This window comes from Camelus bactrianus, chromosome 32 (genome assembly GCF_048773025.1).
Source record: "Camelus bactrianus isolate YW-2024 breed Bactrian camel chromosome 32, ASM4877302v1, whole genome shotgun sequence".
In the NCBI taxonomy this organism is placed as follows: Eukaryota; Metazoa; Chordata; class Mammalia; order Artiodactyla; family Camelidae; genus Camelus; species Camelus bactrianus.
In genome coordinates this window covers 7,441,582-7,456,595 of record NC_133570.1, presented here as the reverse complement: position 1 = coordinate 7,456,595, position 15,014 = coordinate 7,441,582, and the positions used below count along the sequence as shown (strand labels likewise).

General features: G+C 47.1%; 1 protein-coding gene across 20 annotated transcripts in view; it reads right to left on the bottom strand.

Moving 5' to 3' along the window:
• Positions 1-15,014, bottom strand: part of CCDC63 (coiled-coil domain containing 63) — an 86,959-nt gene that overhangs the window by 59,017 nt on the left and 12,928 nt on the right. For 7 of the 20 annotated variants that reach the window (XM_074356288.1, XM_045506408.2, XM_045506402.2 and 4 more), the window contains 3 exons: positions 10,071-10,171; positions 9,506-9,672; positions 6,441-6,630 (listed from right to left, as the gene is read on the bottom strand). In XM_074356288.1, coding sequence (XP_074212389.1) covers positions 6,441-6,630; positions 9,506-9,672; positions 10,071-10,079 — 366 coding nt within the window. In that variant the 5' untranslated portion in view covers positions 10,080-10,171. Of the gene's footprint in view, positions 1-6,440; positions 6,631-9,505; positions 9,673-10,070; positions 10,172-14,134; positions 14,291-14,625; positions 14,820-15,014 lie in introns of all 20 variants that reach the window. The other 13 variants (XM_074356284.1, XM_074356286.1, XM_074356283.1 and 10 more) reach the window with 6 other exon arrangements.

Below are 15,014 nucleotides of genomic sequence, written 5' to 3'. Positions count from 1 at the left end.
AGAGGAAAAACCCAGCTGTGTTAATATCTGTATGACTACAAATGCAACAGCTCACTAACTCAAGTGTGCTAAAACAAAAACTGCAGTGTTCTTTCTTTTCCTGGAATTTAATTTCTCTCTTGGGTGTATGCTCAATTCAACTTAATCTTAGCCAGTTTAGGGTAAAATGAGGCAATTTATAGAGTTTTTACTCTCACCAGTGCATGTAAATTTCACCCATCTGTGGGTGAAAATTTCACCTAACCCTAAAGCCTTGGTTTCCGGCAGAAATGGCATGCTCCTCCAAGAAGCCTTCTGTGACCTTGTTTTTATTTTTTTTCATTCTTGCAATGATGGGGACACTAGAGGCACTTAACTGGCAGATGATGAGATGTCACACCCCTGCAACATCTAAGCCATCACCAGACATCCAAGAATTGTCCCCCATCCCTTGTGACTTTCCAGTGCCCCTCTGGATGTTTGGCAGGTGAAAAACCTCTCTATAATTTTCTGTACCAAGAATCAAACTTTTACATACACGGTATTTTTCATTCAGTCCTAATAGACACTTAATTATCCAGGAATGTAGTCACTGTATAAATCAAGAGATGTTTGCTGATTTATTTGGAATTTTACCAAGAGTTGGCTGCTGTTTTGGAAATCATGTTACTGGCACAATCTGGGTCATGTTCTTTGAGTTTTGACTACAACAAGCCCCAATCAGTCTACAGCGTGGAATCTTCAGTGATTCTGCATATGAATAATACTGGCCTCTGAATGCATCTTTTAGACCAGGGGTCTGCAAACTAAGGCCCTGGGCCAAATCTGGCCCACTGCCTGTTTTTACAAAGTTCTATTGGCACAGAGTCATCTGCATTGTCTATGGCTGCTTTCCTGCTAAGAAGGCAGAGTGGAGTAGTTGCATCACAGACCATGCGGCCTGCAAAGCCAAAATATTTCCTCTCAGGCCCTGTGCAGAAGAATTTCCTGGCTCTGGTATTGGTGAGTCAGGCCAGAACATTCACATATTGAAACACATATAATTTTAGTATAAATAACTTCCCTTTATTTCTCCTTTATATTACCGTTAGGGCATCATATTGATTTAAAAGAAGTAAGGGTAAAGGATTACATCATTGATGAATTTCACTTCAGGATTGTAAAGGAGGTATTACAAAATAGTTGCTGTTAAAATAGAGTGTTGGCATTTGAGTGAAAGAAATCGGACGTGAAGTGCACACACTTGACAAGGCCAAATGGCTGAATGGCCCAGTTCCTGTCCTGGAATTGAGATGAGGGAGGTTAAGCGCTTGGAGTGATGAATAGAAAGTTTGTCAGTGAGCTGGAGCAAGGAACCCCGATGCAGAGCTTGGGCTGATGAGTTCTGGGAGCAGCTGCATCTGGGATCTTGTGTCAGCATCTCTGAGTTTTCATTCCCTTCACTTGCCCCCAGGCCTTCAGGAAATTTACACAGCTATGACCATGAAAAAATTGTATACACACACACACACACACACACACACATATATACACATGTATATATATATACACACATATATACATATACATACATATACATCATACATACATACTAGGCCTTGCAAATTGTGACCAGGCAGGTGGTATAAAAGAATAAAGTGGGCCAGCTCTAAGATAATATGAGGTGGTAGAAACTGTAGCAAACTGGAGCACGTACACTCTGCCTTAAGGGGCAGCAGCTTGTATCAGTTAGGAACACATGCAACTACAAATTACAGAAAGCCCAACTAAACAGTGGTTTAAACAAATTATAGTTTATCTTTCTTTCATAATACATTGCTGGCTTAAGTTCAGTAACTCAAGGAAGTAAGCACAATATCTCTGTAATTCACCTGGCCGCTCCCTTATAGTCAAAAGATGGCTGCCACTGCACCAGCCTTCACAGTCATGTTCCAGGAAGGAAAGTAGAGGAAGCAATATGGATGAAGGGTAAGACCTGTATCTGGAAAGCAAGACTTTCCCTGCCCCGTCCCCCAATAGACTTCTTATGTTTCATTGTCTATCTTTAGCTGCAAGGGAAGATGGGAAATGTAGCTTTTTAGCTGGGTACATGCTCATCCGGAATAAAGTCCAGTGACTTTAGGAAGACACAGAGAATGGGTAAAAGAGTTGGCAGTGTCACCCATAACACTATTTAATTACAGATCCTCCAAGGAAATTCTAGCCTGATGTTGCTAGATGTTCCAGTTTTTTAAAAGAGAAATCAGATATCTAAGTTTTTACATGAAATCTCCCGATTTTTAACACATTAGGCCAAAGCATTCCGGTTGTCAGGCTTAGTCTGTCCTGAAGGTCACAAATCTACTCACATATTTAGGGCCATGGAGGAACCACAGTAAACTGATGAACAATGGTTTTTAGGCAGCAAGAGAAGCAGAAGACAGAAGAATGCTCCAGAACCAGGCAGCTGGCAGAGCTGACAACAGCCAGCACTGTGGCTGACCCATCACAGGTATTCTGGGGCCCCACCCCAGAAGATTGATCCAAGCCAACCATGATAATTCTAACCACTCTTCCTATAATTTATTTATTCCTGGATAGGCAGAACTAAACCAGTTGGAGCCTCTGAGGTGAGAAGGGATGTCTGGTAGGGAAGTGTCTGGAAGAAGTTTTCTCATTCCTAAAAGAAAGTCATAGGAAGACATGGCCTATCTTCTCTGGAGGATATTGTTCTATCTGGATGTGGTGCCTGGAATTGCTGCTGCTCTATTGCCCCCAAGGGACAGAGACAAATACCTTGATAACCTATTTGAGCTGCTGAATCAACCAACCTTGAAGCTCCTATTATCTTTATACTTACTGTTATATGAGATAAAAACATTTTCTTATTGCCAATAACCTACTCAGGGAAGGTGGGCTCTGCCCCAGACCCAAGGGATAAATATCATTGGTCCACATTGAGGGTTGGAAAACTTTTTCTTAAAGGGTCAAACAATAAATTTTTTAGGCTTTGAGGACTGGAAACAAGAGACTATTATGTAGGTATTCATATAACCATTTAAAAAGTAAACTTTTAAGATGTAAAAAACATTCTTCGCTGGAGGGCTGTAAACAAACAGACCAGGCTTGGTGCTTGACCTGTAATCTGTTGCCCTTGGTCTATCCCAAATCAGTCATGGAAATTCCATTTCCCTTTGCCAGTGAGTGGCCAAGAAATGGGCATATACCCTAGCTCTGGCCAATGAGAGAAAACCTGCTGAAAGGATTTTGTGAAATAGTCTCTCTCTTGTAAGAAGACAATATCATGTACGAAAACCTCCCGTCCCTTCTCCATATCTTTGAATACGATTACATGAGAAGTTATACCAGCTACGCTTTTGCAGCCATCTTGTGACCATGAGGGGAAGGCAGACCAAGAGGATTAGAGAGAAGAAGAACAACCCACCACTGTAGAGCTGCTAAACCATCCCTAGGATGGCCTATTTCCAGACAGACATCTTATAACATGAGGAAAAACAAAGCTCTGTTCTTCCAGCTGCTTTCAGTCAAGAAGTCTGTTACTTGCAGCCCAACACGTTCTCAGACAAGATGGTGGCTCAGAAGATCGGGCATCAAGGGAACCACTGGCTCTCACACAAACTGGTGAAGTGTATGAATGCTACTTATGATCAATATTAGCCAGGCTTTAGACTTTAGCATGAACACACGAACACACACACACACACACACACACACACACACACACTCCCCACCAAATTCCCTAAGAGCAAAAACAAATTGCCTCATCAGCGCTGACAAAGTCAGGTTCAAGTCAGGTTCCTGTTCTACTTTGTTGTCCTCTCCTGTCCTAAGCACCGGCAGCACCCTCAACACAAACCCCCACCAGCTCTCTTATGAAATAAAACAAATGACTTGTTTTAATATGTCCCATATATTAGGCGTGGCATCACCTGCTTTGAAGGGATGCCTGCCCCTGCCTGAGTTGACCCCCAGAGTCCTCGGGCTCCAGTTCCTTGTCAAAGGAAGCCGTGACCTCAGCTCTTGTGATTAAATTCAGAGTCTATTCCCTTTGACACCTTTGTGTTAGATGTTGCTTTTGTGATGCTGAAAGTAATTAGGCTTCAGCCCAGTGGGAGACATTATTCAAGGCTGTGGCTGATAGGGGAAATGCATCGCCTACACAAGATGTCCAGCATGAAGGCATCGGCTTATTAATTACTTAGTGAGGCCAAGCAGGCCCCAGTGACAACCCTGCCTCCAGTGAGCCATTAAAAGGATGAAACTCTGGGCATTGTGTGGTGGCAGCAGCAGGAGAGGGTCCTGGGAGCTGCCTGCACGGGGATGGAATTGGGCCAAGAGGGTTTCTGTGTTGGGCAGTGAGTGCCATTTTCTTTGGAGGATTCCTAAACTAGGTTACCTTTCTTAATGTTTCTGAGGATCCATGTCCCCATTTTTCTTCAACTTCCCTCTTCCTTGGCTTTTATTGCCTCCTTCCTCATTCATTCACATATTCACTCATTCATTCATTCATCAATGCTTATTAAACCCCTGCTCTCTGCCAGATGATAACCAAGACAAAGTGGTCCCTGCCCTCAGGGAACTTACAGTCTAGGGCTGGAAACAAGCCAGGAAGCGTGATGCTTTAGGAGCTGGGAGATAGAAGGTATTTTGGATACATGCAGTAGGGGCATCTAGCAGGAGAAGATAAAGGGACGACTATCCAGCAGGAATGGCATTTGAGCTGAGACCTGAAGAGTGAATGGGAGTTCCCCCAAGCAAAGGGGATAGGGCACTCCAGGCAGAGGGAACAGCATGTGCAAAGGCCTGGAAGTGAGAGACAGCAGTGTGGGCCCATGAAGGCAGCCAGTGTGGATGGAACACAGAGGAGGAGGTGGCAGGAGAGAAGGTGGAAGAGGCAGGAGAGGCTGATGCAGCAGAGCCGGCAACTACACCAGGGAGTTTGGCCTTTATCGCGAGAACAGCAGAAAATTACTGAAGAGCTTGAGGCAGAGGGAAGGTGTATGAGATTTCCAGATTCAGTCAGTCAGTAAATATTTATTGAGGACCTACTATGTGCTGGGCACTGGGATAGGCACAGGGGATATAATAGGGAACAAAACAGACATGGTCCTTGTCTTAAAGGAGGTGACAGGTTAGGGAGACGTTAGACAACACCGGTGTTAAGGCATAATTACCACTGTGCAAGGTGCTGTGAAGGAGATGCTGTGTGGGGTGCTGTGAGAGGATAACGGGGTGTGCTGGGATTGCCTGTTTGCTCCCCGAGATCCACTCTCCATCCTGCTCTGTGCCCCAGGAAGCTGACTGGGAAGGATCCACAATGGCTCCCTTGTCCTGGGGGCCAGCAAGGGAGAAGAGAGAGAGGTTGGGGTATTTACTCCCCCTGTTTTGCTCCCTGTCTCAGGTTTCAGAGTGCCCTACTCTTCTGAGAACCCTACTGAGTGTGCTATTTGTTCCTGGCCAGGAACTTAATCCAAGGGGGATATAGTTTAAACTGGAGAGAGGGCATAGAAAAGGCCTCCCTGAGAAAGTCACTTTTAGGCTGAGATAAACAACTAGATCAGCAAAGATCAGCAACTAGGATGAGGCAGTAGGGGAGCATGTACAAAGGCCCTGCGGTGAGAAAAGGCTTGGCATTATTTGGGGAAAAAAAGTCTTTTGCAGCTGGGATGAGAAGAGATAAGGCAGGAATGACATGGGATGAGGTCAGAGAAGTAGGCAGGGGCTAGGTCACGCAGGGCCTTCCAAACCATAGAAAGGGATTAACACTGTCCAGCAAATGTATCCAGCTCTTTGCCTTCTGGATCCATGAGGGCTGCACTGCCTAGAGCCTTTTATGAATGGGTACAGTTGACTATTTGGGGTGTGAGTATGGGTATTTGAGGTATCTGTGGGTTTGGTAGACTATCTTGAGCCAATGACTCAGGAGCAGAAGTGACACACGTCACCGGAGCATTCAATTGGCAGTGTGAGACCCTCAGTATCTCACTTCTTTTCTACCACAACACCAGGCAATGTTCAAGATGGGGGCTATCCCATCAGCCTGGCCCTAGGGTGAGGGGATATAAGAGCCCTTAGCCAATCCATAATAGAGTTAAACCATGAGTGATAAAGAAACCTTTATTATTTTAAACCACTGAGTTGAGAAGAGGGGATATTTGTTACTGCAACATAACCTAACCTCTCCTGACTGATACAGTAAGGATCTAGGCATTTATTCCAAGTGTAATAGGGAGGCACTGGAGTGGAGAAATGGGTTAATAGAGCTCGGAGATCAGGGTTACAGTGGTGGTGGAGACAGTGACCACAGTAACTTTAGAAAGGCAACCATGGGAGGTACAGTAGTGGGGGTGGGGGTGTGGAGGAGAAGGGTCTGTCAGATCTGGCCTAGGACATCATGGGCACTTCCCCACTTCTTCCCTTTGCTCCATGTTCTGGTTAAACCTTTAAGAGAAAGACCACACCTTCTCATCCAGTTCAGCCAACAGCATTTTCATTGATTTAATCAGGGCCTCATAGTCCTCCTTGGTTTGCAGCAGAAGACGCAGCTCCATGTAGTTTTTCTCATTCAGATCCAAGTTCCTGGAGGACTTGATGAGATTCAAAAGCAGAGTGATCTCATCCTGCTCCTCCTGCAGGGTCTTGATTTCCTTGCTGTTGGGAAAGCAGCGTGTGATTAACCCTGAGCCCAAGTTTACCCAGATCAGACGCTCCAGGCCCCTTGGCCATGAGAGGAAACTCAGAGAGGTGCTTTCTACCCCAGCAAGTGGAAGGGACTTGCCTAAGGTCTCCAATTCAGGTCTGGAACTCAAATGGCCTTCAACCCAGTTCACTTCCACTGCTCCACCCTTCTCTGAGGGTTGTTTTTTTTTTTTCCCCTCTCCTGGGAACAGTTTGCAGCTGTGCCTGTCAAAACCCATTACCTAGACATGGTGGGAGCCCCCAGGTTCTTTTTTGCCAGCAGCTCACTAGCATCTGTCTGATTTTGCAGACTCTCTAGACTTTACAGTCAATTATCTCCAGTAATGAGAGGCAAACCCATCAGGCACGATTTTTCGACTATGCAACACAGAGATGCAGTCACCTCCCACCCCCACCAGCTTCTCTACTCGGGTGCTAATGATTTATTAAGTTAGTTGCCATGAGACTCCTTTCTCTCCCTCTGTCTACTCTGGAGAAGAGATGGGGTGGGGGATGTGGGCAAATGGGAATTTCGAAAAGAGAAAAGAAGACTTGGATGACTGCACAGCAACTGATCAACGGGAAATGGTACAGAGGCTGAGTTCTTGGCACAGTCTGGGCGGCTGAGCACCCCCTGCTCAGTGCGGTTTGCAGACTAGCTGCCACAGCATCCTTTGGAAGCTTGGAGAAATGCAGAAGCTCGGGCTCCAACCCAGGACCTATTGAATCAGAATCTGCTTTGTAACAAGATCATCAAGTGACCTGTATGCACTTTAAAGTTTTGGAAGTGCCACTCTGGAATAGCAAAGAATGTTCTAGGGCAGGGGTCTACAAAGCTTTGTCTATAAAGGGCCAAAGAGTAAATATTTTTTAGGTTTTGTGGTCCAGAGGTTCTCTGTTACAACTACTCAGCAAAGCAACCATGGGAAACACATAAATGAATAGTTATGACTGTGCTCCAACAAAATTTTATTTACAAAAACAGGCAGCCAGCCAGACTTGGCCCCTGGGTCACCAATGGCTGACTGCTGCTCTAAGGCAGCTCTGTCTGATAGACTGTTTTACAGTGATAGTAATGTTCTCTAGCCGTGCTGTCTGAGCGTCCACCAGGCACGTGTGGTGTTGAGCACCTGAAATGTGGCTAGTGCAAATGGAGAAGTGAATTTCTAATTTTATTTATTTTAATTAATTGCAAATGTAAATGGCCACATGTTGCTAGGGACCACTGGTGTGCACACCCAGTTCCAGAGCATCTTCTCTCCTCAACCTGACCATTGGGACTTTTTTCCCCCTCTTAAGCCCCTCTTGGGAGAGGTCTTTGTTAAGGTGGAGAGAAAAGAGAGTGGGATAGTCCATCTGAGTTGGGCTTTCTAGGGGTGGAGGTGGAGTGGTAAAAGCAAAATGAAGGTTTGTCTGTCTTGTAGGCAGGGCTGGGACTGCAGTGAGGGGAATGAGACACCTCAAAAGTTAAGGAAGTCTTCACTCTCAGGTGGTATAGGTGCAGGATCAGTGCTGGGAAAAAGCACCTCCTTAACTATTGTGCCCTAAGCACCTCGCTCACCCCACCCCTCTTACTTACAGGTGTTTATCTCCACTCTTCCACTCCCCTCCCCTTCAGTTCCACCACAGTGAAACCAGACCAAATGGATCGAGGTATGGTAAAGTGGGGTGCAGAAGGGTAAGAAAGACTCAAGGAAAACTGCCAGAGACACACCAGGAAGGAGGCATTTCCTGATGCCCACCAAGGGTAGACTGTGAATCAGGGTTGCTGGGCACCGATGTGCAGGTTGTGGACTGCACAACCCAAAGGAGCACCTTCTGCTTGAAAACTGATCACTGATTTGTTGATTTATTACACTTTTCTGGAAGGTACTTTGTCTTGTTCTGACAAAATCCCTAAGTAATGACAATGTTTCCAACAGATGGCAGTAAAGGGTCTTGAGAAAGGATGCCTTTCTCACATGAAGATCCCATAGGGAATAGCAGTGGCTCTGAGTGAGTCAAATCCATGGAGAATCTAAAGAACCCCTTTTCCTTATCCTTTGAACTTCACGCATCATCTAACAGTAAAATTCTTTCTAATAACAGGCAGTTGCTGCTTGTATAAACATTATGGATGTGGTTAAGGAATCATATACCCTTGGCCAGAATCTAAGAATGCCTGTTTAATGTTTATTCAGCCCCAGGGAACACCTTTCTGTTGCCCAAAGAAACTATACACATCATAATTTCTAGGGCAACCTAATTTCAAATATTCAATCTTGCAGATCCCATAAGGACGCACAAGCAGGAAATGTCTTTTGGGGTGTTCATGGCTTGGTGATTTCCCCTTCTCTGGGAACTCCCCGCCGTCACTGCTAGAACCTGTGGGAAGAGTACCCAGAGCTATTTTTTGTTATATGGCCCACCCCCTCGCAGCAGCTAATTGGACTAGACGTAGACACTGGACCGAAGCTAAACCAATCAGATTCTCCCTCTCCTGGCAATTTTGGGATTGGAACTGGTTAAGGACATTCTCTCTGTGTGGCCCTTGGTAGCTCAAGAATTGAAGGCAGCCACCTCCCACCAGCCAGGGCTGAGATTTAGAGAAGGAGGGGCAAAACCCATGTGATGAAAAAAACAGGAACCAGAAATGGCTTCTCGTTTGGGTCCTTCCCTGAGACATGGGTGCCCTGTTCCCTCTGGAGTCCCTGAGACACCCTGGATTCTGAGAATAAGCCTCTTTTCCCCGCTGAAGCTATCCCAAGTGGGTCCCAGCCCCAGAGGCCACGTGAGAAGGCAAGCCCCGTAAACCCAAACCTGACATTTCCTCCAAGTTCACAAGTACAAAACTCTGGCCAACACTTACTGCTGGTTCATGATCTCCTGCTGAGAGCGGAAGTTAAAGGACTTCCGACTGTCCACCATCTTCCGGAACTGCTGCCTCAGCTTCTGAAGCTCCACCTCCGCCAGCTGCTCTTTGGTCTTCTCCGAAGGTTCCTGGGAATTTTCGGAGTCTTTTCTCCTGTGCTTCTTCTGGGTGAGATGGGGTGGGTATTAAGCACAAGTTAGGTGACTAGAAAAACTCACATTTCAGCTCAAGGGTGGAGGGCAGGACGGGGTACTAGGGGCAGGGATGAAGTTGGAAGACCACCCTTGGGTGATGATGTTAACTGCTTATGTGTTACATGGAAAACCCACCCTGGGTTGCCAGGGTGGAGAGGAAGCTGGGCCTCATTATTGCATACTGAAGAGGCAGCCTTGCTGTGTGACCTTGGATGAATCACTTAACATCTCTGAGTCTACAGTCTCTCGTCTATATAATGGATGCGCACAGATTGTTGTCAGGATGAGATGAGCTAATACATACAACGGATTGCATAATGCCTGACCCCACAGGAAGCCCTCTGTACACAGGAGCTCTTATTACCTACCATCGGCATCTTGAAGGGATTATGCTTTCCCTCTGCTCAGACACTGTACCCAGGGAGGGCAAAGCCAGCAAGTGTTCCTCTCTCTCTTTCTCTGTGATGCCCTGTCCACAGTGGTGAAAGGAAGAGAACTTGTGAGCCACCCCTGCTGGCGGTGCAGGACCCAGCAGCACCCTCTCCCTTCCCCACCCCCCAGAGACCTTCCTCCTCCCACAGCTTGGCACATGAGGAGGACACGGCAGATGGCTGCCCGGGTGTGAGAAGAGGGGTTTTTTTTTCAGCGATGTTTGCCTGAAACCTGTTCCTCTCACGATTTATTATTAGGAGTTGGGCAGATGGTTCTGGCGAGTGTCAGTTACCCTCTTGCTCCCTGTGTTCCCAAAGAAGAGGGGCAAAATGGCGTCAGGGCAGTGTATCCCCATGAGGTTACAGCGAAATTCGCCCTCCTGCAGCTGTGGGGGCACCCCCCCACACACACCTTTTTAAAGCAGGATCCAGTGATACTGAGAGGCACTGGGTATTCGGAGGAGGAACCAATGTTAACCCTGAGCCCTACAGGCCTGTAAGATCCACTGCACCCCGACTCCCAGACCCCTAAAACAGAAACCTCCAGCTTGGCCATGCGCTGAGGGGTCCTACAGTGCAGCGGTTTAAAGCGTGGCTGAGTCAGTCACCAGTTCTCAGCAAAAATCCCTCCTTGGCCACTTGTGAACTTTGGGCAAGTCATTTCCGTTCTCTCAGCCCTGCTTTCTTCATGTGGAAAATAGGAGAAATTCTGGAAGCCACCTCACGTGTTGTTCAGCTTATAAGGCACTAAGCCTGGCACAAGGTTAAGTGCTCAGTCAACAGTGGCTGTTATGATACGGTAGGATATGGGTTTTTTCACATGGTGAAGGTCCACTGTAAAAAATATTTATGTGGGCTTCTGGGGCACCCAGCACTCCTCTATCCCATGGTAACAATACGTGGAATTTCCCATGGGAAGCCACCCCCCCCCCACTCCTGGTCATGTTTTGCAAACCTGGGGTGGCCCCAACCCCACCAGCTTCAGGACTGATACCATGGACGGGCCAGAGTGCAAGATCCTTGGACAGTCTACATAATCCCAGCCTCCTGGCCTGAGTGATACGTTCAGGAATGGGCACATGACCCCAGCTAGTCCAAGCAGAGTGAGCAGTGGGATTTAAGCTTGCACACTCAGGAAGAGAGAAACTCCGTTCCCTGTTGCACTTTAACCTAAGTGAATGAGGTCAAGAGTGGCTGGCAGCCGTCTTGCCTCTGCAGGGAGCCTGAGAATAAAGCTGTCATGGAGGAGAAAAGACAAAATGGAGAGAGATAGAAACTTGGGGGACATCATCTGAACCCCCTGGATAGAGCCAAGCCTGAAGATACCTCTGGGTCATGTCCAATTACATGAATCAACATATTCTCTTAAAGCAATCCGAGATGAGTTCTCGTGCCTGAAGTACCTAGATCTATTTAGCACACAAACTAATCCCCTACTGTGTGCTAAACTGAATTCAGTGATAAGTCACCTTCAAGGTGCTAGGAACCCTGCCCAGGGTAAAAGAGTGGGAAGAGCTGCAAAAGGAGATGATTTTCAATTTGGGTTTTGAAGGATTAATAGGAGTTTACCACGCAGAGAAGAAAAGTGGGGAAGGAATTTGTAGTGAGAGGACGGCCTGGGCAAAGGTTGGGAGGCAAGCGAATAAAAGGAGTGTTCAGAGACTGATGTGTGGTCTAGTGTAGGTGGCAGCAGCCACTGGAAGTAACTGCCAAAAAAGTTTGGAAAAGCTGGGATAATCCTTAAAAGCAGGGCTGAAAGGAGATCAGCCTATAAGAGATGAGTTAATTGCCTCCCATCAGCCACTTCTCCTATGAATAGTTGTTGCTAAGGTAGCTGACTGGCCAAGGGTTACACATCCCAGCTCCTCCTGAATCCAGGCAGGGCCATGAATTCTCACCAATGGGGTGCGAGCAGAAAAGTGAGTCACTTCCAGACCATGACTTTTTAAGAAGCGGATGTACATTTCCATCTTCTCTTCCCCCATGTGACATTTGTGGGAGGCAGAGCCATAAATGGGCAGAGACACAAGGCAGGTCCCCTAAATCACCTTGTGGAAGAAGTCACCTGCCAACAATGAATATCCTTATTCAACCGTTAGAGAAAAGAGAAATTGTTGTGTTAAGCCAATGAAATGTGGAGATATCTTTGTTACAGCTGCTAGCATGACTCTAAGAACACTCTAACTTCCTCCTTCCTAACAGGACTCTGACTTTATCCCTCCTCAATGTGCCCAGTCTGAGAAGATGAATTATGATTGGTTCCCACTAATCATAGTAACCCCATTTCCCTTTGTCAATGATTGGTCAAAAGATGAGCATGTGACCCAGATTTGGCCAATGAGATGTAAGAAGTCTATTCCTAGTCCTTTGTGACAAAAAAGAACTTGTCCATTTTCCCCTCTTTTGCTTTTAGACATTATTGTGAAGGCACGATGAGTGGTGCTGGAGCAACCATCCTGTGACTGCAAGGAGAAATATCAGTGTCACACTAAAGAGAACAAAGACAAAATATGGGGGGAAATTGAAGTCCTTACTGACACTGTTTGCCACTGCCCCATTCTTGGAACTGCCCACCTCTAGGCTCATTCAGTGAAATAGGGTCACTGTTGTTTAAGGCACCCTTTTCAAAGACTTTGTTCCTTGCAGCCTAGGGCATTCCTGTCTTACCTGATCTTGAAAATGATTCTCAAGCTGCTAGGTGATAGGACAGTAGTGGCTGAGAAAGTAAGAACCCTTGGCATTTCCCTGATATGTTCTAGAGGGTTTGGGAACTAACTGAATTTTGGTAAATCATATTTGAAGGAAAAAATCTAATGTTGAAAAATTCCCACAGGCAGGGAACTTGGGGTAAAGACAATGGTTCCATAGCTTGATTTTTTCTGGAAGAGCCTTCAAGGTAGGGGTAGGTGTTATAACAGGATTTATTAGACTGATAAGGTTTGGGCAAAGGATACTCACTTTGGGGCCTCTCTCAACTCTAGAATTTTGTGCAGCTCTAATTTCGTATGATCCAGGAGCTTTTCTATGTTCAAGGGCTCTTTTGATCCTAAGTGGATCCGTAATACACCTTTTTAGAAGCATGATTAAAGTATACTTGACATTCACTGACAATGTGATTTTATTTCTCTTATCCTCAGTCCCCTCATCTGTAGAATGCGGATACTCACCCCTACCCTCAGCATAAAATAACATATATAAAGCTCTGGCACATAACAGATGTTTGATGAATGTAGCTTGTCTGTGAACCAGCTTTTCAAGTATCAGTTTATCTTGCCCTTGAGTTAGTTGGCTGTGCTGATTTTCCCCAGGAGCTGGAAGCTCCATCAACTCCCACCCATTCCCTGATAGACACACACACACACACACACACACACACACACACACACACACACACATGCAGAACCAGGCTCCGCTGGGACACTGGCTTTTCTCCAGTTCCAGATACCAACTCGGGCCTTTCCCTTTCTGTGCCCTCTGGGCTGGGCCCACTCTGTCCCCTGGGAACAGATCCATCCCCATTCTCACAGCTGGGCCTTCAAAGAGCCCTGCAGGAGTCCTGGTCCCTGGCACACCACCCTCTCATTCTCGGTTCTCAAACTTGAGGCCCACAGGGCAAATTCAACCTGCCTTCAGCTCTGTTTAGCAGGCAGTGTTTTAAAGTGTGAATATGGGTCATGCACTCAAACTCTCCTGGCTGCAGGCCCCATTCCTCCTCATGGCCTAGCTCCTCCTCCCCCCAGTTCCCACATTTCCTGTAACAGCCTGGAGCCAGCAGGAATTTGAGTATGCAGTTCTTGGGAGAAGTCTCAAAACTGCCAGCTTGTCTATGCATTGGAAAGTGCTGAAAAGTCCAGGGGTCCAGGCCAGGAAGCATCGGGAAAGTGTCTCTCGCTCCCTGTGCTTCAGTCTACCCACTACAGTCTGTAGTCCTGGGCACATGACAAGCTCTTAACACATACTATCTGACAGAGTGCAGTCTCCTCCCGGGCTATTATCTTTACCGTCTAATATGTAATTAGCTGGGGTGGAGGAGGCCAGCTCCTTCTCTGCTGCTGAATTTTAACATCTCGCTTTAAAAGAAAAGCCTGGCCCCTGAAGAGCTCTGCAGGATCCCTGGGACAGGTCACTGTAAGTGCCAGGTCTGAGAGAGGAGGATCCTGTGGGAAAACAAGAAAACAAAAAAACAACGAAGCCAGGGCTTCCTAACCTGATGGAATGTTAAACGTATGCCTAGAGCACTAACCAAGCAAGAGTGCAGAAACACATACACATTTTTATAAATTGGGGTCGTTTATGGGGTAAATGGAAGTTTGTTGGAGTTATTTTACGCGCTGTAATTTATTTATGTTTAATTGAAGGGGGCTAGGATATTTTCCAGCTTTAGGGTCCGCTAAACGTCCTAAGGGGCCAGGGGCAACCACCACGTCTTTGCATTTCCCAGCAGGGGGCGCTGTGGATCAGCAGGCGCGGCTGCACGGGCGGCGAAACTTACCAGGGGCGGCCTGCAGGGCCGCTCCCACCGCGTGTCCGACGGCGGCCGCGGCTGCGCGTCTGACGGCGCCGGCAGGACTGCTTGCTGCGCCGCTGCGCTGCGCCAACCCCCAGCCCCACGTCTGGGCGTTCTCGGACCCCTGGAACGGGCGCCTTTGTGACTCGCACAGACGGGGCATTCTCCCCTGGAAGGTGCTGGGAGGGTGCAGGACTCTTTAGTGAGGACTCGAGCAGCTGAGGGGTGTTGGGGGTGACACACCCCTCAGCGACACCCCTCCTACGCGACCCCCCTGCCAGACTAGCCAAACCCTCACGCCGCTAACTTCTTAACTCAATCAACGCTCTCCTTCCCTGACTCGGCCATTCACACCGCCATTCAGTCGCCATCCT